Source organism: Rhinopithecus bieti, unplaced genomic scaffold (genome assembly GCF_001698545.2).
Source record: "Rhinopithecus bieti isolate Rb0 unplaced genomic scaffold, ASM169854v2 scaffold_4781, whole genome shotgun sequence".
Taxonomy (NCBI): domain Eukaryota; kingdom Metazoa; phylum Chordata; class Mammalia; order Primates; family Cercopithecidae; genus Rhinopithecus; species Rhinopithecus bieti.
In genome coordinates this window covers 1,370,438-1,388,600 of record NW_016805181.1, presented here as the reverse complement: position 1 = coordinate 1,388,600, position 18,163 = coordinate 1,370,438, and the positions used below count along the sequence as shown (strand labels likewise).

The 18,163-nt window shown below is 37.9% G+C and overlaps 1 protein-coding gene across 1 annotated transcript in view; it reads right to left on the bottom strand.

Annotated features, from left to right (window-relative positions):
• DDX1 (DEAD-box helicase 1) overlaps positions 1-18,163 on the bottom strand; it is a 38,155-nt gene that overhangs the window by 1,187 nt on the left and 18,805 nt on the right. The window contains exons 14-24 of the mRNA XM_017871414.1: positions 17,080-17,140; positions 12,684-12,782; positions 11,734-11,823; positions 9,650-9,838; positions 8,927-8,978; positions 6,436-6,582; positions 2,557-2,648; positions 1,200-1,272; positions 1,011-1,083; positions 886-927; positions 34-129 (exon numbers count right to left, since the gene is read on the bottom strand). Of these exons, the coding sequence (XP_017726903.1) occupies positions 34-129; positions 886-927; positions 1,011-1,083; positions 1,200-1,272; positions 2,557-2,648; positions 6,436-6,582; positions 8,927-8,978; positions 9,650-9,838; positions 11,734-11,823; positions 12,684-12,782; positions 17,080-17,140 (1,014 nt within the window). The remainder of the gene's footprint in view (positions 1-33; positions 130-885; positions 928-1,010; positions 1,084-1,199; positions 1,273-2,556; positions 2,649-6,435; positions 6,583-8,926; positions 8,979-9,649; positions 9,839-11,733; positions 11,824-12,683; positions 12,783-17,079; positions 17,141-18,163) is intronic.

Sequence of the window (18,163 nt, the reverse complement as noted above, 5' to 3'; positions counted from 1 at the left end):
TACATTATTTGTGAGCCTGACTCCAAGTCTTACTTGCATCTCGTTGTACCATATGGTACAGCCTCCATCTTCCTTGAGTCTTGTGTTATAACACCCTTTTCCACGGCTGCTACATACATGGTACCAAACCTAAATTTAAAAAGGAAAAAATATTAACATGCATGGAGATAGAGACACACTAAATATCCTATTCTAAATTTGTTTTTAAGTATTTTCTGTCCTCAAGGCACTAGAAAATAGATTATAGGTATGATATATCATCCAATTACTACTACTATTCAGTAGCTCATTAAATAAATAGGTCTTCTGAAAAGTTCTTTTGAGAATAATACAAAAGTTTTCCTAAAATGGGTGTCAGATATCAAAAGGAATTCTCAAAGTAGGATGAAAAAGTAAATATTGAAGCATACTATGTCAGGATTAACATAAAAAATAAAGTTCAAAAGAAAAATAAGTTCAAATGTTTTATATAAGAGACTAATAAAGCAAATAATGCAAAATGTACAACTAGTGAATTTTTGCAGTGAGTATATGGGAGCTCCTTATCAATACAACTTTTCTATAAATTTGTAATTATATCAAAATAAATCTGCCCTCACCATGAAAAGTCTTCCATGGCACCATGTCAGAAGATGTTTAAATAGTTTTTGGTGGAAATGACTACAATAAAGCTAATAGGAAAATTATATTTTGCATTTTTCCTTTCTAAATTTCACCCTATTATTTGTCCATTCAACGAATACAGAAAAAAATGCCATTAAAAAGTTCATTTGTATTCCATATGCAGCTGAATTAAATTTAAACAGGAAAATCAAACTGTTTTTATTTCCAACATCTGAAATCACAACACACATAATGAATATAATAGAGCCCTACAAAGATTACCTTTTCTTTTCTGTTGCCACCAGGGAAATTGCCAGACCCATCCTGAAAGATGTTAAAAGCGTTCTATTAGACTTTATTCCTAAAGCGTACAAGCTTAAAATGGGGAGAAAAAATTACAGAAGTACCTTTCAGCTCTTCCTACTCTGCCAATTCGATGTACGTAGTTTTGCTTTTCATCGGGCAGAGTGACATTTATAACTGTAAATAAAACAATTATTAACAATTGCCATTAGTTTCTAAATTTTCAAACATATTAGAAGGCTTTACTTTAGATTCCATAACAATCACACTGCAGGCATAAAAGTTGCTTTTACCATAAGGAACACCATGGATATCAATTCCTCTAGCAGCTACATCTGTGCAAATCAAGAATCTTACATCTCCTTTCTAAAGAGAACAGAGAAGAGAGAAAGGAGTTTGTTAGCACATATACTAAACAATAAAAACAAATGCTATCCTTCCACTAAATGAGACCTCTAAAAACTCAATTGTTACTATCGGATTAGAGGTCCACATACTCCTAATTTACTGGACCAAGTCTTGAAGTTGTATGTCATGATCTGCTGAAACATGACATTTAAGGTGATTAAATCAGAGATTGGTTCATTTTGCTTTTCTTTTCTACTCAAAGATATTAAACTATTGTTAAAACTTGGCTTAATCTTTAGAAATATCTTCAGAAATTAAAGAGAAGGATAAAACAGAATACAATGTACAGACATAAGCATTATCTTTACTCTTACATTCAAATAAACCCAGAATACTAGATATTTTACCTGGAGGCACACTTTTTGTTACAGACAAAATTCTCAAGGGGAGGAAAATGAGGGTAGGCCCCTGGTGCTCACCAATAAATACAAATTAGCCTTTCGATGTCATTTGTGCCTCAAGGCACAGCAAAATTAGAGATCTGGAGGAGGGAAAAAGGGTATACTGACTTATGGTCCGGAAAAATGCCTAAGGTCGAGAAGGGTAGCACACATTAAAACGAGGCCATGCGACGTGTTTTCACATCTGCATCGATTACGTCCAGCATGGAAACAGAAGTCAAAGTTCTTCAACCCAATACTTCCAATCTTTTTTCTTAGAAAATGATACTTATACTATACACTGGGGTCTATTAAATTAATGAGACTGCTTGGATGTAGAGAGGTTACTGACATTTAGCTCTAAATGGCTCAAGCCCTACCCAACTACACCAAGAGCTGTATGATCCGTTCACGTGCTGCAAGAACATAACCGGAAAGGTCTGCCCCAAACAGTATCAAAATAACTTTAATTCTACATAACCATATTCTGATACCTGTCTTAATTAATCTACAAATTAAGTTCCTTATGGCTATTGCTGGAGACTATTTTTAAGGCTTATAGACATGGCTTAGCTATCCAATGATACTTCTCCTAAAAATAGCTACCTGAAATAATTTAACTAAAATTTCTAAAATTGAAAATTCTTGTTATAGTAGTGTGCTGATAGAGAATGTGTCATTTACCATTTGAGTGTCAACAATCACTAATCCCTGTCATGATGATGACACATTAGTTAGGGTAGAAACATTTTGAAATTTCTAGGACAATAACTGCTTTAATAATATTAACTGGAACTACTTAAAACGAGATACAATGCCCCTCTTAAGTATTAAGGAAACAATCAACCACATATATCAGTACCTTAAATCTTTCCAAGTTTTGCTTTCTCTCATGAGGTTTTCTGTCACCATGAAGACAAACACATGAGAACTGGTGTCCTTTTTTATCAGGTCCTAGTGAAAAGCACATTAAGCATTTAACCTTGGAAAATCTTCCGCCTAAGATCATGTAAAAAAGCCAATAAAATTCAGACTACAATAGTGTCACACAATTCCATAAAAATCTGTGCCCCAACTTGCTATAAACCATGGTTAACACAATTTCTGTCACAAATGAAGTACCATTAAAATGAACTCTATGGAGCGTTAAAGTCGTCCTGCTTTTAAGGCATCTTAAGTTACCCTTTGCAATCTGCAGGAGGAGTGGATCAAGCAGTGTGCCAACCAACATGCCTATGTGTATACCAGGAACATCACTATCCTCCATAAAGCTAAGATTTAAAAAGTAGGGAAAAGAGATCATTCTTGGAGGAACCAAAATTAAGCTTCATCAAGTTAATGTGCTTCCTAAAAGGCCATGCCCATAAGCCTGCTCTCTTCTCAAGTTATTTTAAGCAACATAGTTATCTAGTTTTATGGCCACAGAAGATTCAAAGCAGCAAACTGTAAAGATGGAGAGGTGCTATTTTAGAGGCAGGTGCAGTGGTAAGCCAAGCCCCCAAAAGAAAACTCTTCAAACAGACACAGTAACAAAAAGAGTAACCACTGGGAGGTAACAAAATAACAATTATGCCACTTAACTGTTCTCCAAGGTAAATTAAGTTCAGTAAGTATACTTGAAAATTCAAGGAAACAATACATTTTGAAAGATATCTATTCAAAATGAATAACACAAAAATCAATTATGCAGAGTGAAATAACAGCTAACCAGAACTTCTAGAGGCATACAGCTGAGATTTTATTGCATCCTGAATTCAAGTGGTTTAGGGAAGTATCAAATACACACTGGAACTCTCTGGTTAGGGTATGTGTGAAGGGGACAGGGATGCTTTAATCCCTTCTTTTTTTTTTTTGAGACAGAGTCTTGCTCTGTGGCCCGGGCTGGAGTGCAGTGGCCAGATCTCAGCTCACTGCAAGCTCCGCCTCCCGGGTTTACGCCATTCTCCTGCCTCAGCCTCCCGAGTAGCTGGGACTACAGGCGCCCGCCACCTCGCCTGTCTAGTTTTTTGTATTTTTTAGTAGAGATGGGGTTTCACCGTGTTAGCCAGGATGGTCTCGATCTCCTGACCTCGTGATCCGCCTGTATCGGCCTCCCAAAGTGCTGGGATTACAGGCTTTAGCCACCACGCCCGGCCTAATCCCTTCTTTTAAACCCCTATAATCTGGTATATATTGTGTTTGAGTGTTAGTAATGGTGTGGTAAACTTGTTTTCTAGGCAGAAGTAACATCCACATCCAGAATATTTAGGGAAGGAGGATCAAAGTAACTAAGGGATATTACTACTTAATCAACAGTACTCCTTACTACATAATCAACTCCTCCATTCAAAACATTGATAGGAAGAAAATAAGTACTACAAAACAGTCACTACAACAACCAAGCAAGTCTGTTTCCCAGGACTTGGAAAAAAAAAAAAAGTGTTACTTAAGTGCTCACTATAATGAACAGTGTAATGTGTTCTTTATACGACTATTAGTTCAAATATTCTATATCCTTCTTCAGTTTTCTCTCCTTGAAGTACATCAGTTATAACAAGATGTGTTAATCTTTCCTCAGTACAATGGGATTTGTATGTTACCTTGTATAGCTGCCAATTTTTACTTTTTACATTTTTCCAACATTTATATTTTCAAACATGTAGTGACATTGAAATAATTTTAATGATGAACAGTTGTATACCCACCACCTAGATTAAACAATTAACATTTTACTATACTTGCTTTAACCACGTATCTACCTATACCTGTGTCCATCCATCAACTCATCTTTATATTTTTGTACATTTCAATGTAAATTGCAGACATCAGTACACAGTTCAGCATGCATGCATATAATTAACTAGAATTCAATATTTGTTTAGTTTTTTCTTTTGAGGTAAAAGTTGTATTCAAGAAAACCTACAAATCTTAAGTAGATTTGCTGAGGAAGTCCCATTAGGATACAGAACATCATTATCACACCAAAGAATACCCTCATATCCTTTCCCAACCTATCCCTGCTGCCACCCTTGTGGGGACTACTACTGTTCTGATATTTTTTCCATCATAGATTAGTTTTGACTTTTAAAAAATGTCATATAAATAGATTCATACAGTATATATTCTTGTGTAAGAATTCTTCAATTTGGCATAAGGTTTCTGAGATTCATCCATGGTTGCTGTGTCTACTCAGCAAGGAAAAGTCTGTTCCTTTTCACTGCTGAGTAGTATTCCATTGTATTTCACACTTTGTTTATCCATTCTCCTACTGATGGACACTTAGTGTGTTTTCAGTTTTAGAATATTATAAATCAAGCTGCTATGGCCATTCTAGCACCTTTTTGTCAATATGTGTTTTCATTGATCCTGGGTAAACATCTAGGAGTTTAATTGTTAGGCCATAAGACAACATTTTTAGTTTTATAAAAGACTGCAAGACCCTTTGCTAAAGTGCTCATACCATTTTATATTCTCATCAACAATCTATTCTCACCAACTGTATGCAGTTGCTCCATAGCCAAAATTCGGTGTTGTATTTTTAGTTTAGCATGTACAATGGTATTATACTGTCATTTTATTTTGCATTTCCATAACAACTGATTGAGAATTTTTCCATGTTGGTTTATGATATAATTTGGCTGGGTCTCCACCCAAATCTCATCTTGAATTGTAGTTCCCATAACCCCCACATGTGGGAGGTAATGGAATGGTGGGAGATAATGGAATCATGAGAGTGGTTACCCTCATGCTGTTCTCATGATAGTGACTGAGTTCTCATGAGATCTGATGGTTTTATAAGGGGCTTTTCCTACTTTGCTCAGCACTTTTCCTTCCTGCGGCCATGTGAAGAAGGGCATGTTTGCTGTCCCCACTCTGCAGAACTGTGAGTCAATTAAACCTCTTTCCTTTACATATTACCCAGTCTCAGGCAGTTCTTCACAGCAGCATAAGAACACACTAATACAGTTTACACACTCGAAGTTATAAGAAGCATAAAATCTGAACCCTTATAGTTTCATTGTAGCTTGGATATTTTATTACATAGTAACTCTTTATTTCTAATAATATTTGTCTTAAAGTTTACTGCATCTCTTAATAATATAGCTAAACTGGCTTTCTTTTGGTTAATATTTTAGCTGACACATGCACAATATTTTTTCATTCCTTTTCCTTTCCATCTTTCCGTGTCCTCAGATTTTGGGTATGCTCCATGTAAACAGCATATTGCTAGATTTCATCCAGTCCAACAATCCATGCCTTATAACAGAAGACTTTGTCCACTGATACTTACAGTGTTTACTCATACATTCAGATTTTTCCAACATTGATCTTATTCTATAATTTCTAACCATAATTTTTCTCATTTTATTCCCCTTCCTTTTTTGCTCTTGCTTAGATCAGGATTTTTTCCTCGTTCGCTTTTCCCCATCTACTGGTTTAAAAGACATACATTCTATTATTTCAGTGATCACATTTTAAATTTTAAGACTAATAAATAACTTTATCCTTCTTCCAAATGATATAAAACCCTTAGAATGCTGTGATTCAAGTTCACTGTAATGAAAATGTACCTATGTGGAAAATTCTCTCTTGTTTTTTCTAGGGCTTATCATATGGAAAAGTACTGAATAAGCATAGATACTTAAAATATGCCATCACTGCTTTAAATTCTGTGCATGTATTCTAGATTGCATCAACATGAGATTAATAATCTATCACAAGAGGAAATAAACATAATTTATTTCAAGTAAGAAAAAATTACCTCCTCCTTGTTGCATAAAGTACTGCTCCAAGTTATCACAGTCAATTTTGGTTCTACAGAAGATAATTGCTTGATCCATCTTATGTTCCTTGATTGCCCGGACAGCATACTCCCCCTTCAGGATTTTAATAGCTTCAGACCACATCTCTTGAATACCATAACAACAACAAAAACCAACAGAATTTCAATCTGAATTTATCATGAATACACATAATTATAGTCATAGACTGACTGCTTAATTTTCCCAAAAAAGAATACCTGTTTTAATAAAAGTATTATACATAGACAAGGACAAGAAGATAGAGTAAAACAGTGAGTTAATCCATTCATTCATTTATTTTTGTTTCTGTTAATATTTTTTGTGCTACTTTATGTAGTATACAAACATCTATAACCATACCTCTTATGAGGGAACATACTCATACATACGTACAAACTAACAGAAATACATACTCACAGCAAAACTGTTCTCATCCCTCATGAAGAACAAATCATATTCTGCCTTGCATGAACTTCCCTAAATGCTCAATAAATGCTTTATACAATTATTTTAACTCCTTTTAAAAATAATGTACTTTCTAAATCAATCTAAATACCAGAAAGTTCATACTTCACTCTACGCAGTAAAACCTCAACACAAAATCTAGTAATTTCTTCGTCACCATCCTCCAACTCTATTTTTCAGTGTGAAGCTGTGCTACAATTGTTATTCCTCAACCACTGAACGTAAGACGTTAATTCTGTGACCCAAAGTATTTCTAAGGTCTCTCTGATCATCTCTAATTGTAGTCTAAACTAAGCAAAATTTTGCAAGAAAATATAAGGAGGAATAAAACTGGAATTTTATAGAATGCATTCTCAAACAGTGGGATGACAGATTTTCAAATACTGTCTCTGCTCTTCTCCAACAATAAGGATAACTAAGTACGTGTTTAGTTAATTTAGAACTACACATAAACCTGAGTTCAAATCTTTAATCAAGATTTCAGATAATGCACCTTTTTGATATAATTGAAAACCTGCCTGTGAATTCAACCATGAAGCAAACGGAGTCTGACCCTCACCAATGAATGATCCACCTGAAACATCTGATGTCAGACACGCAGCCTAATGGGTTTAAGATTCATTCTTCCAGGTTTTCTAAGCACCATCCTTGTATCAGGATGTACCTTCCTATACTTTCAAAACACTATTTAACCTGAAACAACGTGTCTCAGCTCTGCACAGAAGAATCTTCATTGAGGCAGAATTTAATGTTAGGTTTTTTAAAAATTGATAAATATTTAATGGTACAGATTTGCAGTTTAAGAAGATGAAAAAGTTCTGGAGATGGATAGTGGTGATGATTGTACAACAATACAAATGTACTTAATGCCAATGAACTGTACACTAACAGTTAAAATGCAAAGTTTTATGTTATGTATATTCTACCACACACACAAAAGTCAACAAACAACTATTTCAAAATCATTTCAGTATCTTTTGCAAAGCTGTAGCTAAAGAAATTTTTCTTTGTTATGCAATATCCCTGATATGAGAAACTTACACGATTATTTCTTCTTGAATTCAGGGTCAGTATAAAATAATCTCTCTAGAAAAATTTGCTGGTTTCCTATGATCAATGAGATTTAGATAATCAAAAATATTTGTGGCTGGATGCAGTGGCTCATGCCTGTAATCGCAGCACTTTGTGAGGTCAACGTGGGTGGATCATTTGAGGTCAGGAGTTCAAGACCAGCCTGGCCAACATGGTGAAACCTCGTCTCTACTAAAAATACAATTAGCTGGGTGGTAGTGGCGCGTGCCTGTAATCCCAGCTACTCAGGAAAGCTGAGGCAGGAGAACTGCTTAAGCCTGGCAGGCAGAGGTTGCGGTGAGCCGAGATCGCACCACTGCACTCTAGTCTGGGCGACAGAGTGAGACCCTCTCTCAAAAAAAAAAAAAAATTGTGATTTAGATGCCAGAAGACTAACATCTAAATTCAATGATTAAGGCCAGGCACAGTGGCTCATACCTGTAATCCCAGCACTTTGGGAGATCGAGGTGGGAGGATCTCCTGAGGTCAGGAGTTCAAGACCACCCTGGCCAACATGGTGAAACCCCAGCTCTACTAAAAATACAAAAAAATTAGCCAGGTGTGGTGGCAGGAGATCCCAGCTACTTGGGAGACTCAGGCACGAGAACTGCTTGAACCCAGGTGGCGGAGGTTGCCTTGAGCTGAGGTCATGCCATTACACTCCAGCCTGGGTGACAAGAGTGAGACTCTGTCTCAAAAAATTAAAAAACAAAAAATAAATAAATTCAATGATTCATATTCCTCTAAGTTGACGAGTATCAGCTTTTTCTCCATTTATTTTTTATTATTTTTATTGTCTTTATTTCCAAATTTCCTGTTCTAATTTTGCAGGTCACCTCACATCCTTCATGAGAATAGGTAAGGTATAAATTTCATTTTCAAAATCTTTCAACACGTTTGACTCTTTTAACTCACCTGGACTATTAGCACCAGGTCTTGTGTTATCTTTTGCATGTACATCGTCAGTCTATCAAAAACAAGGAATAGAAACAGGATAGAGGAGTGGTTAAACAATGATTCAGAATAGATGCCATTTTTTAAAAGGGAGAATTATATTTGTCTTTAGACTGCATTTCAAATACATATCTTTATAACATAATCTGTAGGCAAAATCATTCTTCAGATTTGGAAAAACCCTTCATTAACTATAGGTCTAAGGCCACTTTTAAAGGTAATAATAATAATGATAACGTGGTTTCTAAAATATCGCATATTTATAATAAACATAACCTTACTATATAAAGGCAAATCTAATCACAGTGAAGAAAGTGACAAGATGACCACATGAAATTGGTTTTTAGAAAAAAGTACATCAAGAGGACACCTATGAGGGCTCCTACTAAAATACTACTAAAAATGGAAATCACTGTGTCTGAAATTAGGTATATATATGTTATTTACTTATAAAATTATATCAAGGAAGCTGATCACAAAAGTAATATTATGAAGAGAGAAAAATAAAAGATGGAGTCCATCACTTATTCAGTGCTTTTTAAATGTCTAAGGGTCTACAATGTATTGGACTTTTCTTTGATACAATAACTGACTGCCTTAAGCATCACTAAGAGCCTAAGCTAGTTTATAAATTGCTTTATTCTACATAAATGTTCATAAATGTTAATATTATAAATCACTTACTCTAATGTGGTTCTTTCCAAGCCTTTCCCAGAGCCTGTCAGTTTTGGGATTTACTGGGACAACAACATGGTGTACAGTATCTGGAACAGAGTCTTCTCCTTTTAAGTCAACCCAGGTAGGAAAATGCATTATCTTCTCTGAAAGTTTCTTTACATCGAAAGAATGCAAAGTGGCAGAGCAAACAATCACCTAAGAAGAGGAAATCCCAAATTGAGCTGAACTTTTATAATAATTATTAAATCACACAAACACTGATATGAAACACAAAGTGTGCTAGCCTGGACTCCAAAGATAAGTTCAACACTTTACTCTATGCAGCGACAACTAGAGGTATGACTTTGGGCAGGTTGATCTCTCTGAGGTTCAGTCCCCTCACTGTCACATAGAAATCATGCCATCTCTTCCTCAAGTTCCTATAAAAACTAAGTAAAATGAGAAGTTTTTTAAACCAAAAATCCTATATTACTATCTGCCCCCTTCTCTCAAAAGCTTGTCCTTCTTAAACGCTTCCTAAGAAAGAAGGATATAACTAAGAGAAGACAACAATTTTTCAATAGCTGAAGTTATTTTTCCTTCGAACAGGAAGCAGTACTAATGATCTGGAATACAAACCCTAAATGTTCTACAGTACAAAATAACTAAGAATTTGTACTTACAGTTTTCTGCAACACCCAACTAACTTCCTCAGATTTCCTTCTATTTCTAAAAGCAGCTTTTAAGAATGTTACCTTTGAGTATACTATTTCGTCCAGTAACAAAAAGAAAACATTTTACATAGTAATAAACTTCATGAGAGGGCACCAAACAAAAACGCTTTGACCCTGCTCATAAGCATTAATGATGGCAGTGGCAGGTCGTCAGGAGTGGCTGCTGCCATCATGTTGGCTGCAGTGGGGCGCCACGAGCAGTGGCAGCAAGAGCAGCTGCGGAAGCTGCAGTGGTGGTGGTGGGTCCCCTGTGCCCCGCATCCCCAAGGCAGCTGACTGGGCCACCCCAACCTTTGCGAAGCTGGGCAGGACTCACTCCCAGACACAGAGTCTCCACCACTCTGGACGCGGGCCCCGTGTTGCCGCTCTTGCCTGCCACCGCTACGGGGAGGGCAAAGAGAGGAGGAGGACAGTCCCCAGAGTCCACCCATGGGAGGGCCCTGGAGCCCGCTGTCCTGGGAGTCACTTCAATGGGGCTGGGCCGAGTCGCCTGCCAGAGAGGGAGCAGCGAGGTTGGGCACAGAGGGGCAGACAGAGAGGAGCCCTGAGATGGAGCTGGGCCCAGGGTGGTGGTGGGAGCCAGGAGCATGCAGGAGCCCCACCATCCCAGGCATGGCTGCAGCTGCCCAAGTTGTGGCTGCAGACCCAGGCATCTCTGCACTCGGGGGCCCCTAAAAGGCCCTCCGTTGCCCCAATAGGTTCAGAGATGTCTGCTCCCACTGCCTGGCCTCTCCCTGCTGTCAACACCCACTATGATCACAGAACAAAGTTAAGGCCGAGCTTGGGCGCTGTCACAACCCAGCTGGGTGTGCACACTTGAGGCAGCACTGATACACCAACCCACTGCCACCCTGGGAGCATGGCCAAGGCAGGCTGAGGATGGCCCAGGGCTGGCCTACAGATGCCCCTTGGCATGAACAGCCTGGGCACCATGAACAGTGGCAGGAGGCAGACAGGCTCCTGGGCGGAAGGGGGCTAGTCCCCGGTGAAGCCCCACCTTCAAACTGGGGAAGTCCTGAAGCCTGGGGGCCAGGCCACCAGTCCCACAGAGAGCCGGTCCCCATGCCAATGCCTGGAGCTACCCACCCTGCCACAGCCAGTGTACCTGGCTGTGCGCAGTGGCCAGACCCCACGTTTGCTCATACACCCCTCGCCACTCTGCGCCTGGCTCACCCTTGGGAGGCATGGGGTCCAGGCTGGTAGTGAGAGCTGAGCACAGCCTGCCAGGCCAAGTGGGCGGAACTGAGCAAAACTCAGCCTAAGGCACCACTGGCCGCAGAGGTTTCCAGCCAGAAAATCAACACCTCCTAGGATCCCGTAACGTTAATACATAACAATTGTTTACATGTATTTTAAGATGCATTGATAATTTTATACCTGAAGTCTTTTTCCATCAGAGGTAACCTGAGGAATCTGATTGTGCATCCTATTTATAAAATCAGAATAACCTTGAGTAAGAAGCCCATCCTGCATGAGAAGCAAAGAATAAATTAAATTTTTAATCAGTATAGAAAATAAGTTTTAATCAGTATCAAAAATCTTTTTTTCTAAATCAAACAAAATATAAGGAAACTAATTCATATATATACATAGTCTTATATTTTCAAAACTGTTTGTTGGATATTTAAAGATAAATTATAAATTCAATTTTAAGTTCCTTGTGACTAAAATATGAAGAAATGACAACAAATAATCCAAAACCATAATCTAATAATCTAGAATGAAAACGCCAGTCAACAGCTTCTAACATATATCCTTCAACAGACTTTCCATATAAAAAATTAAAAACCCTCAGTGCTGAGGAACTAGCTAAACCCAACTTGAAAATGATTTGGAAGTATGTCTAAGAGCCTCAAACACATTTATGTCCTTCCAGATGGTCTACATTTTGTATCTCTGACACAAGGAACAAATTTATAGTATGTAGACAATGTATGTACAAACAAAGCTGGTTATTTGGGGTAAAAATCATACCTACCTACATACCTAGTAATAGGAGTAATCACACATACCATGAAGTAGCTATATAATGGGCCTGAAGTAGCCATATGGTAGGCCACTAGACAGCATTTCTATTTACAAACAATTACAGGAAATACTTATGATATTACGTAAAATTTTTAAAAATTTTCCCAGATTCCTCATATCCTGATTTCAACTACACAAAATAATATATAAATAAAAAGAGTATATGAAAATATACCAAACTGATAACAATGATTAGGCGGTAGGATCATGACTGAATTATCTTTCTTCTTCATTGTATATATTTTATCTCAAAAAATATAAGTCAACTTTTAAAAAAGCATGCTTATATTTCAACATACAGCTTCATCCAGGACCAGGAATCTAACTTGAGATAAGTTCAGCTTTCCAGTTGACACCAAGTCATCTAGTCTTCCCGGAGTACCTACAACTATATCTACCTGAAAAATAGCAAAACAACTACTTAATGAAAACTAAAGAAACAGTATGATTACCTTAAAATAGCAACCAATAACTGTCTACTTTTAAATAAAAACACGCATATGTCAACTCTAAATTTATTTAAAAAAAAGGAGTTACAGATAATGGCATATGTTAAACTGATATTTGGTTTGAAATTAATGTGAAGATTTTGGTATTTTGACCAAAATTGATTTTGACATCCTTAACTGATATACATTCTAATGTATAAAATTTACATTTTCCAAGCAAAAATCAGATGAATTTACTGGAACTCAATGGAACCTAGAACTCAAGTCCCAGTTCCACCATTACTCTGCTCTGTGACCTTAATTTACTTAATCTCCTCTAGTACCAATTTTCCCATTTTTGAATGGGGAAATACCTTCTCCTTTTCAACATGGTTGTGATAATTAAGAGGTAAGATGCGTAAGGCACCAGATGCAGAGTGTCCCAGGTGCTCAATAAATTTGGTTATAGTTAATAGTAATGGTGATCAGACTGTCCAGGAAAACAGTAATAGTTACTATTTGTCAAGTGCTTATAATGAACCGGCACTCTGCGAAATGTTTTACAAGTACACGTTTTATTTCATGTTACCACTAAGGTAAATACTACTATAATTATTCCTATTCAATGAGAAAACGGAAGTTTAGAATACTAAATAAAAATTTTCAAACATACATAGAAGAGAACAGTGAGCCTCGGTGCTAGTACACAAACAATTAACATTTTGCATTCTCCCACACATATCTTGTAGTCAAGTCCATAGGTATGGTGATTAGACACATAGGTTTCAGAGTAAGTTCTGAGTTATACGATCTTAGGCAAGTTACTTAATATTTGATACAAGCCCCCTTTAAAAGTGGGGAAGAGTACCATCTCAGAGGATTATTGTAAGTACTGAGTAAGAACATGTTATGGTTTTGGTACAGTGCCTGACCCCTTTCTAGAAAGCAGTCAATAAAGATGAAGTGTTTTTTGTTTTTTGTTTTTTGAGATGGAGTGTCGCTCTGATGCCCAGGTTGGAGTGCAGTGGTGTGATCTCCAACTCCTGGGTTCACGCCATTCCCCTGCCTCAGCCTCCCAAGTAGCTGGGCCTACAGGCGCCCGCCACCATGCCCGGCTAACTTTCTTGTATTTTTAGTAGAGACGGGGTTTCACCATGTTAGCCAGTATGGTCTCGATCTCCTGAGCTCGTGATCCGCCCGCCTCGGCCTCCCAGAGTGCTGGGATTACAGGCGTGAGCCACTGCGCCTGGCAAGATAAGGTATTTTTAAAGTGTGTATACGGGCCGGCGTGGTGGTTCATGCCTGTAATCCTAGCACTTTGGGAGGCCGAGGCAGGCAGATTGCCTGAGCTCAGGAGTTTGAGACCAGGCTGGGCAAAATGGTGAAACCCCGTCTCTACTAAAACACACACACACAAAAACTAGCCAGGCATGGCGGCCTGTGCCTGTAGTCCCAGCTACTCAGGAGGCTGAGGTAGGAGAATTGCTTGAACCCAGGAGGCAGACGTTGCAGTGAGCCGAGATCACACCACTGCTCTCCAGCCTGGGTGACAGAACAAGACTCCATCTCCAAAAATAAATAAATAAATAAAAATAAACAAAGTGTGTATATGATGTATTCATGTGAGCACAAATAAGGTATTACATAAGATCATTCAGTAAATTAGGCAATTCAAAACCTCTACTCTTTAATTGACAGGCATTAAAAAACAACACTTCCATTCTTTTTTACCTGTTTTCTCCACCCTGTACTAAAAATATTGGTTTCTATCAGCAAAGTTATTCCTCTAGTTCCATTACTTCAATATCTCACTCCTCAAATAAACATAACATTGTGCTGAATGAACTTTTAACTTGATCCAATAGGAGACACTTACTATCCCATGAAAAATAAAGCAGATATTTCTGAAGCTATTGTTTCATCTGCACTGATAATTACAAGCAAGTTCAACCTAGAAAATACTGTCTGAAAATGTGAAGATAAAATCTGTCCAATGTATTAAGAATCTACTATGTGCCAAGCACTGAGACAGCTGCTGTACACAACAGTGAACAAAATACCATCTGGTTCTATGACATCAGTTTAGTACAGTATTCCAACCATGTGAGTTTCCTCCTTCCTAATTTCAGCAGGTAAAGTGGGCATGAACACAGACGAGGCCTCTCAGGGTTTTGTTTTGTTTTAAGTCAGTTAGATCAGAAAAGCCTGTGAGACATCTTCATTTATATGATTTTTATGATAGCACTACCTACCTTTATCAGGCCTCAATGCCACATCTTGCATAATATTGCAAGTCTAAAAGATTAGAAAACTAAAATGCTTCCACTCTCTCACTGCCAAGCTGACTTCTGCCCCAGCATAATACCCAACACAGGACTAAGGCTGAACCAGAGCGTGGTGGAAGATAATAGAAGCAGAGAATGTAAGACAGAGAGAAGAACAGAAAAAGATCATATTAGATCCGCTAAGAAATAGAGTAGAATTGAATTCTGCAAAGAATGCTCTGGAATAACACTACCTTTCCAATTGCTTCAAGTTAGTACCAAATTTTAAGACATCCTGATGAAAGCAGATTTAATTCCCTAAAAACTCTATAAGCTTTAGGAAAATAGGAATTGAGAAACATATTATCTTATGGGAAAAATGGGTTTGAGGAAGCAAGATTGGGAATAAACTTATTAAATCTCTCTTACAACCACTAAAATAAAATAAAACACACTAAATGTTTCAGCGTATCTTCTGTTGCTTTAAAAGAATATCACAAAGTAGATAACTTATAAAGAAAAGAATATTTCTCACATTTCTGGAGGCTTGGCAAGTTCAAGAGCATAGTGTCAGTCAGCAGCAACTAGTGAGGGTCATCCCATGGCAGAAGGCAGCAAGAAAGAGAGGAAACAGCCCCAAACTTCTGCAATAACTAACCCACTCCTACAGCAAAGGCATTAACCCATTCATAAGGACAAAGCCTGCACGGTCTAATCATCTCTTAAAGGCCCCCGCCTTTCAATACTATTACATTGGCAATTAAATTTCAACATGAGTTTTGGTGGGTACATTAAAACCATAGCACTAAATAAAAATGTATCAAAGCAATATTACTCAGAATAGTATTAACAAGTATGGTAATATGATTCCTTGCTCTTAATATGGCATACCAGGTCAAATGTATAAGTCCATGTGGCACAAAATTTAGATTGACAAGAGCACCAATGGAATTGGAGAAAGGACATAATTGCTTGTCATGACTCAATATTGGATGGTTTAGCTAAATGATTAAATATTTAGGAAAGGAAATAAAAGAGAAATTTATAAGCTGTAAGTTATTTCACATACGAAAAATATTTCATGAAGTCTTACCTTCACAGAATTGATAAACGGTTAAAAATTTCCCAAACTTCAGTCGGGCACGGTGGTTCACTCCTGTAATCCCAGCACTTTGGGAGGCCAGGGCAAGTGGATCACCTGAGGTCAGGAGTTCAAGACCAGCCTGACCAACATGGTGAAACCCTGTCTCTACTAAAAATACAAAAAAATTAGCCAGTGTGGTGGTGGATGCCTGTAATCCCAGCTACACAGGAGGCTGAGGCAGGAGAATTGCTTGAACCCAAGAGGCAGAGATTGCAGTGAGCCAAGAACGTGCCATGGCACTCCAGCCTGGGTAACAAGAGTGAAACTCCTTCTCAAAAAAAAAAAAAAAAAAAAAACCTAAACTTCTTCTCCAATAGTGGAGATCACTGGAGATTACATGCTCTTAGCTTTGTCCTTCATAATGGCGTGCCTGAGCACAGCCTCTGCGACTTCCCCTTACACATAACTGAACTCATCTCTCTCCTCACTAGAACTACTACCCACTGTCTTCTCATTATTCATCCTTCCCAAGGGCCACTGCAGGAACTTCTATCCTTATCTGCAATCTATTTTACCTCTTCTTTTGTTCTTAACTCCAGTTTCTTCTTTTTCACTTACCTCCCCCAAAACAATGACTCTTTACCCATGAAGGCCAGAAAGAAATTCTCAAATGTTCAGAGGGTAAACAACAAAAAATCACGTATGCAGGAATTTTGCCTGAGAGGTTTGGGAGAGACTACTGCTTTGTATACTTTCGGGAGAAGAAAAGGCACACTTGCAAGATGTCTTTGAACAAATATACTCTTCTGATCTTGCACTAATTTCAGCCTCACTTAAATTTTCTTGAAACAAAATAGAGCTGTATTGCCAAAACAACAGCCCATGACATTATGTTTTAAAAATTAAAACTACAACTTACTCCATTTTCCAAAACAGAGAGCTGATCCCGGGCCGCAACACCTCCAATTATCAGAAGCTCCCTGAAATAAACATTAAGATGATAATGTAAGAAAAAAAAATTAAAGTCTGCTTTACATTGTTTGATCTGCATCCATTTATTTTAGGTGGAAATTGAGGCTGAGAAAGTAACTGAGGAAAAAAGCCTACAATAAAACAAGTCTGGGGAAGGTGGGAAACAAAGCAGTTAAATCCCCATAGCGGTATCCATTGCTGAAGTGTGGTAAAGTCACGAGAGACAGTGTGTGAGCTTGTAACATGGAAAAAATTAATCCTCATCTACATATTCTTCTATATTAGGATAATTCAAGGTCTTTTATTTTTTATTTTTTTTTTATTTTATTTTATTTTTTTTGAGACGGAGTCTCGGTCTGTCGCCCGGGCTGGAGTGCAGTGGCCAGATCTCAGCTCACTGCAAGCTCCGCCTCCCGGGTTTACGCCATTCTCCTGTCTCAGCCTCCCGAGTAGTTGGGACTACAGGCGCCGCCACGTCGCCCGGCTAGTTTTTTGTAGTTTTAGTAGAGACGGGGTTTCACCGTGTTAGCCAGGATGGTCTCGATCTCCTGACCTCGTGATCCACCCGTGTCGGCCTCCCAAAGTGCTGGGATTACAGGCTTGAGCCACCGAATTCAAGGTCTTTTAAAACCTAGTTTCAATCTGCGTTTTCAGACATATATACTTGTATGTATATAAAATGCCCTGAAGGAAAATCAATTTAAAACGTAATACAAAAATCAATTTAAAACGTTGCCTCCAGAAAGGATAACTAGAAATTGGGGAATGGAGTGAAAGAAAACTCACTTTTCACAGTATCCTTTTGTGTTTGAATGTTTCTCATTTCAACAACTGGCCCACTGGCACTGGGACACATGGAAATGCACATGCAAAAGACTGAAGTTAAAACCCTTCCTCATGCCACACACAGAAATTAACTCTAAATGTATCACAGACCTAAATGTAGAACCTAAAATCATAAAACTCAGAAGACAGCACAAAATAAAATTTTCATGACCTTGGGTTAGGCATAGTCTACCTTAACTATAACA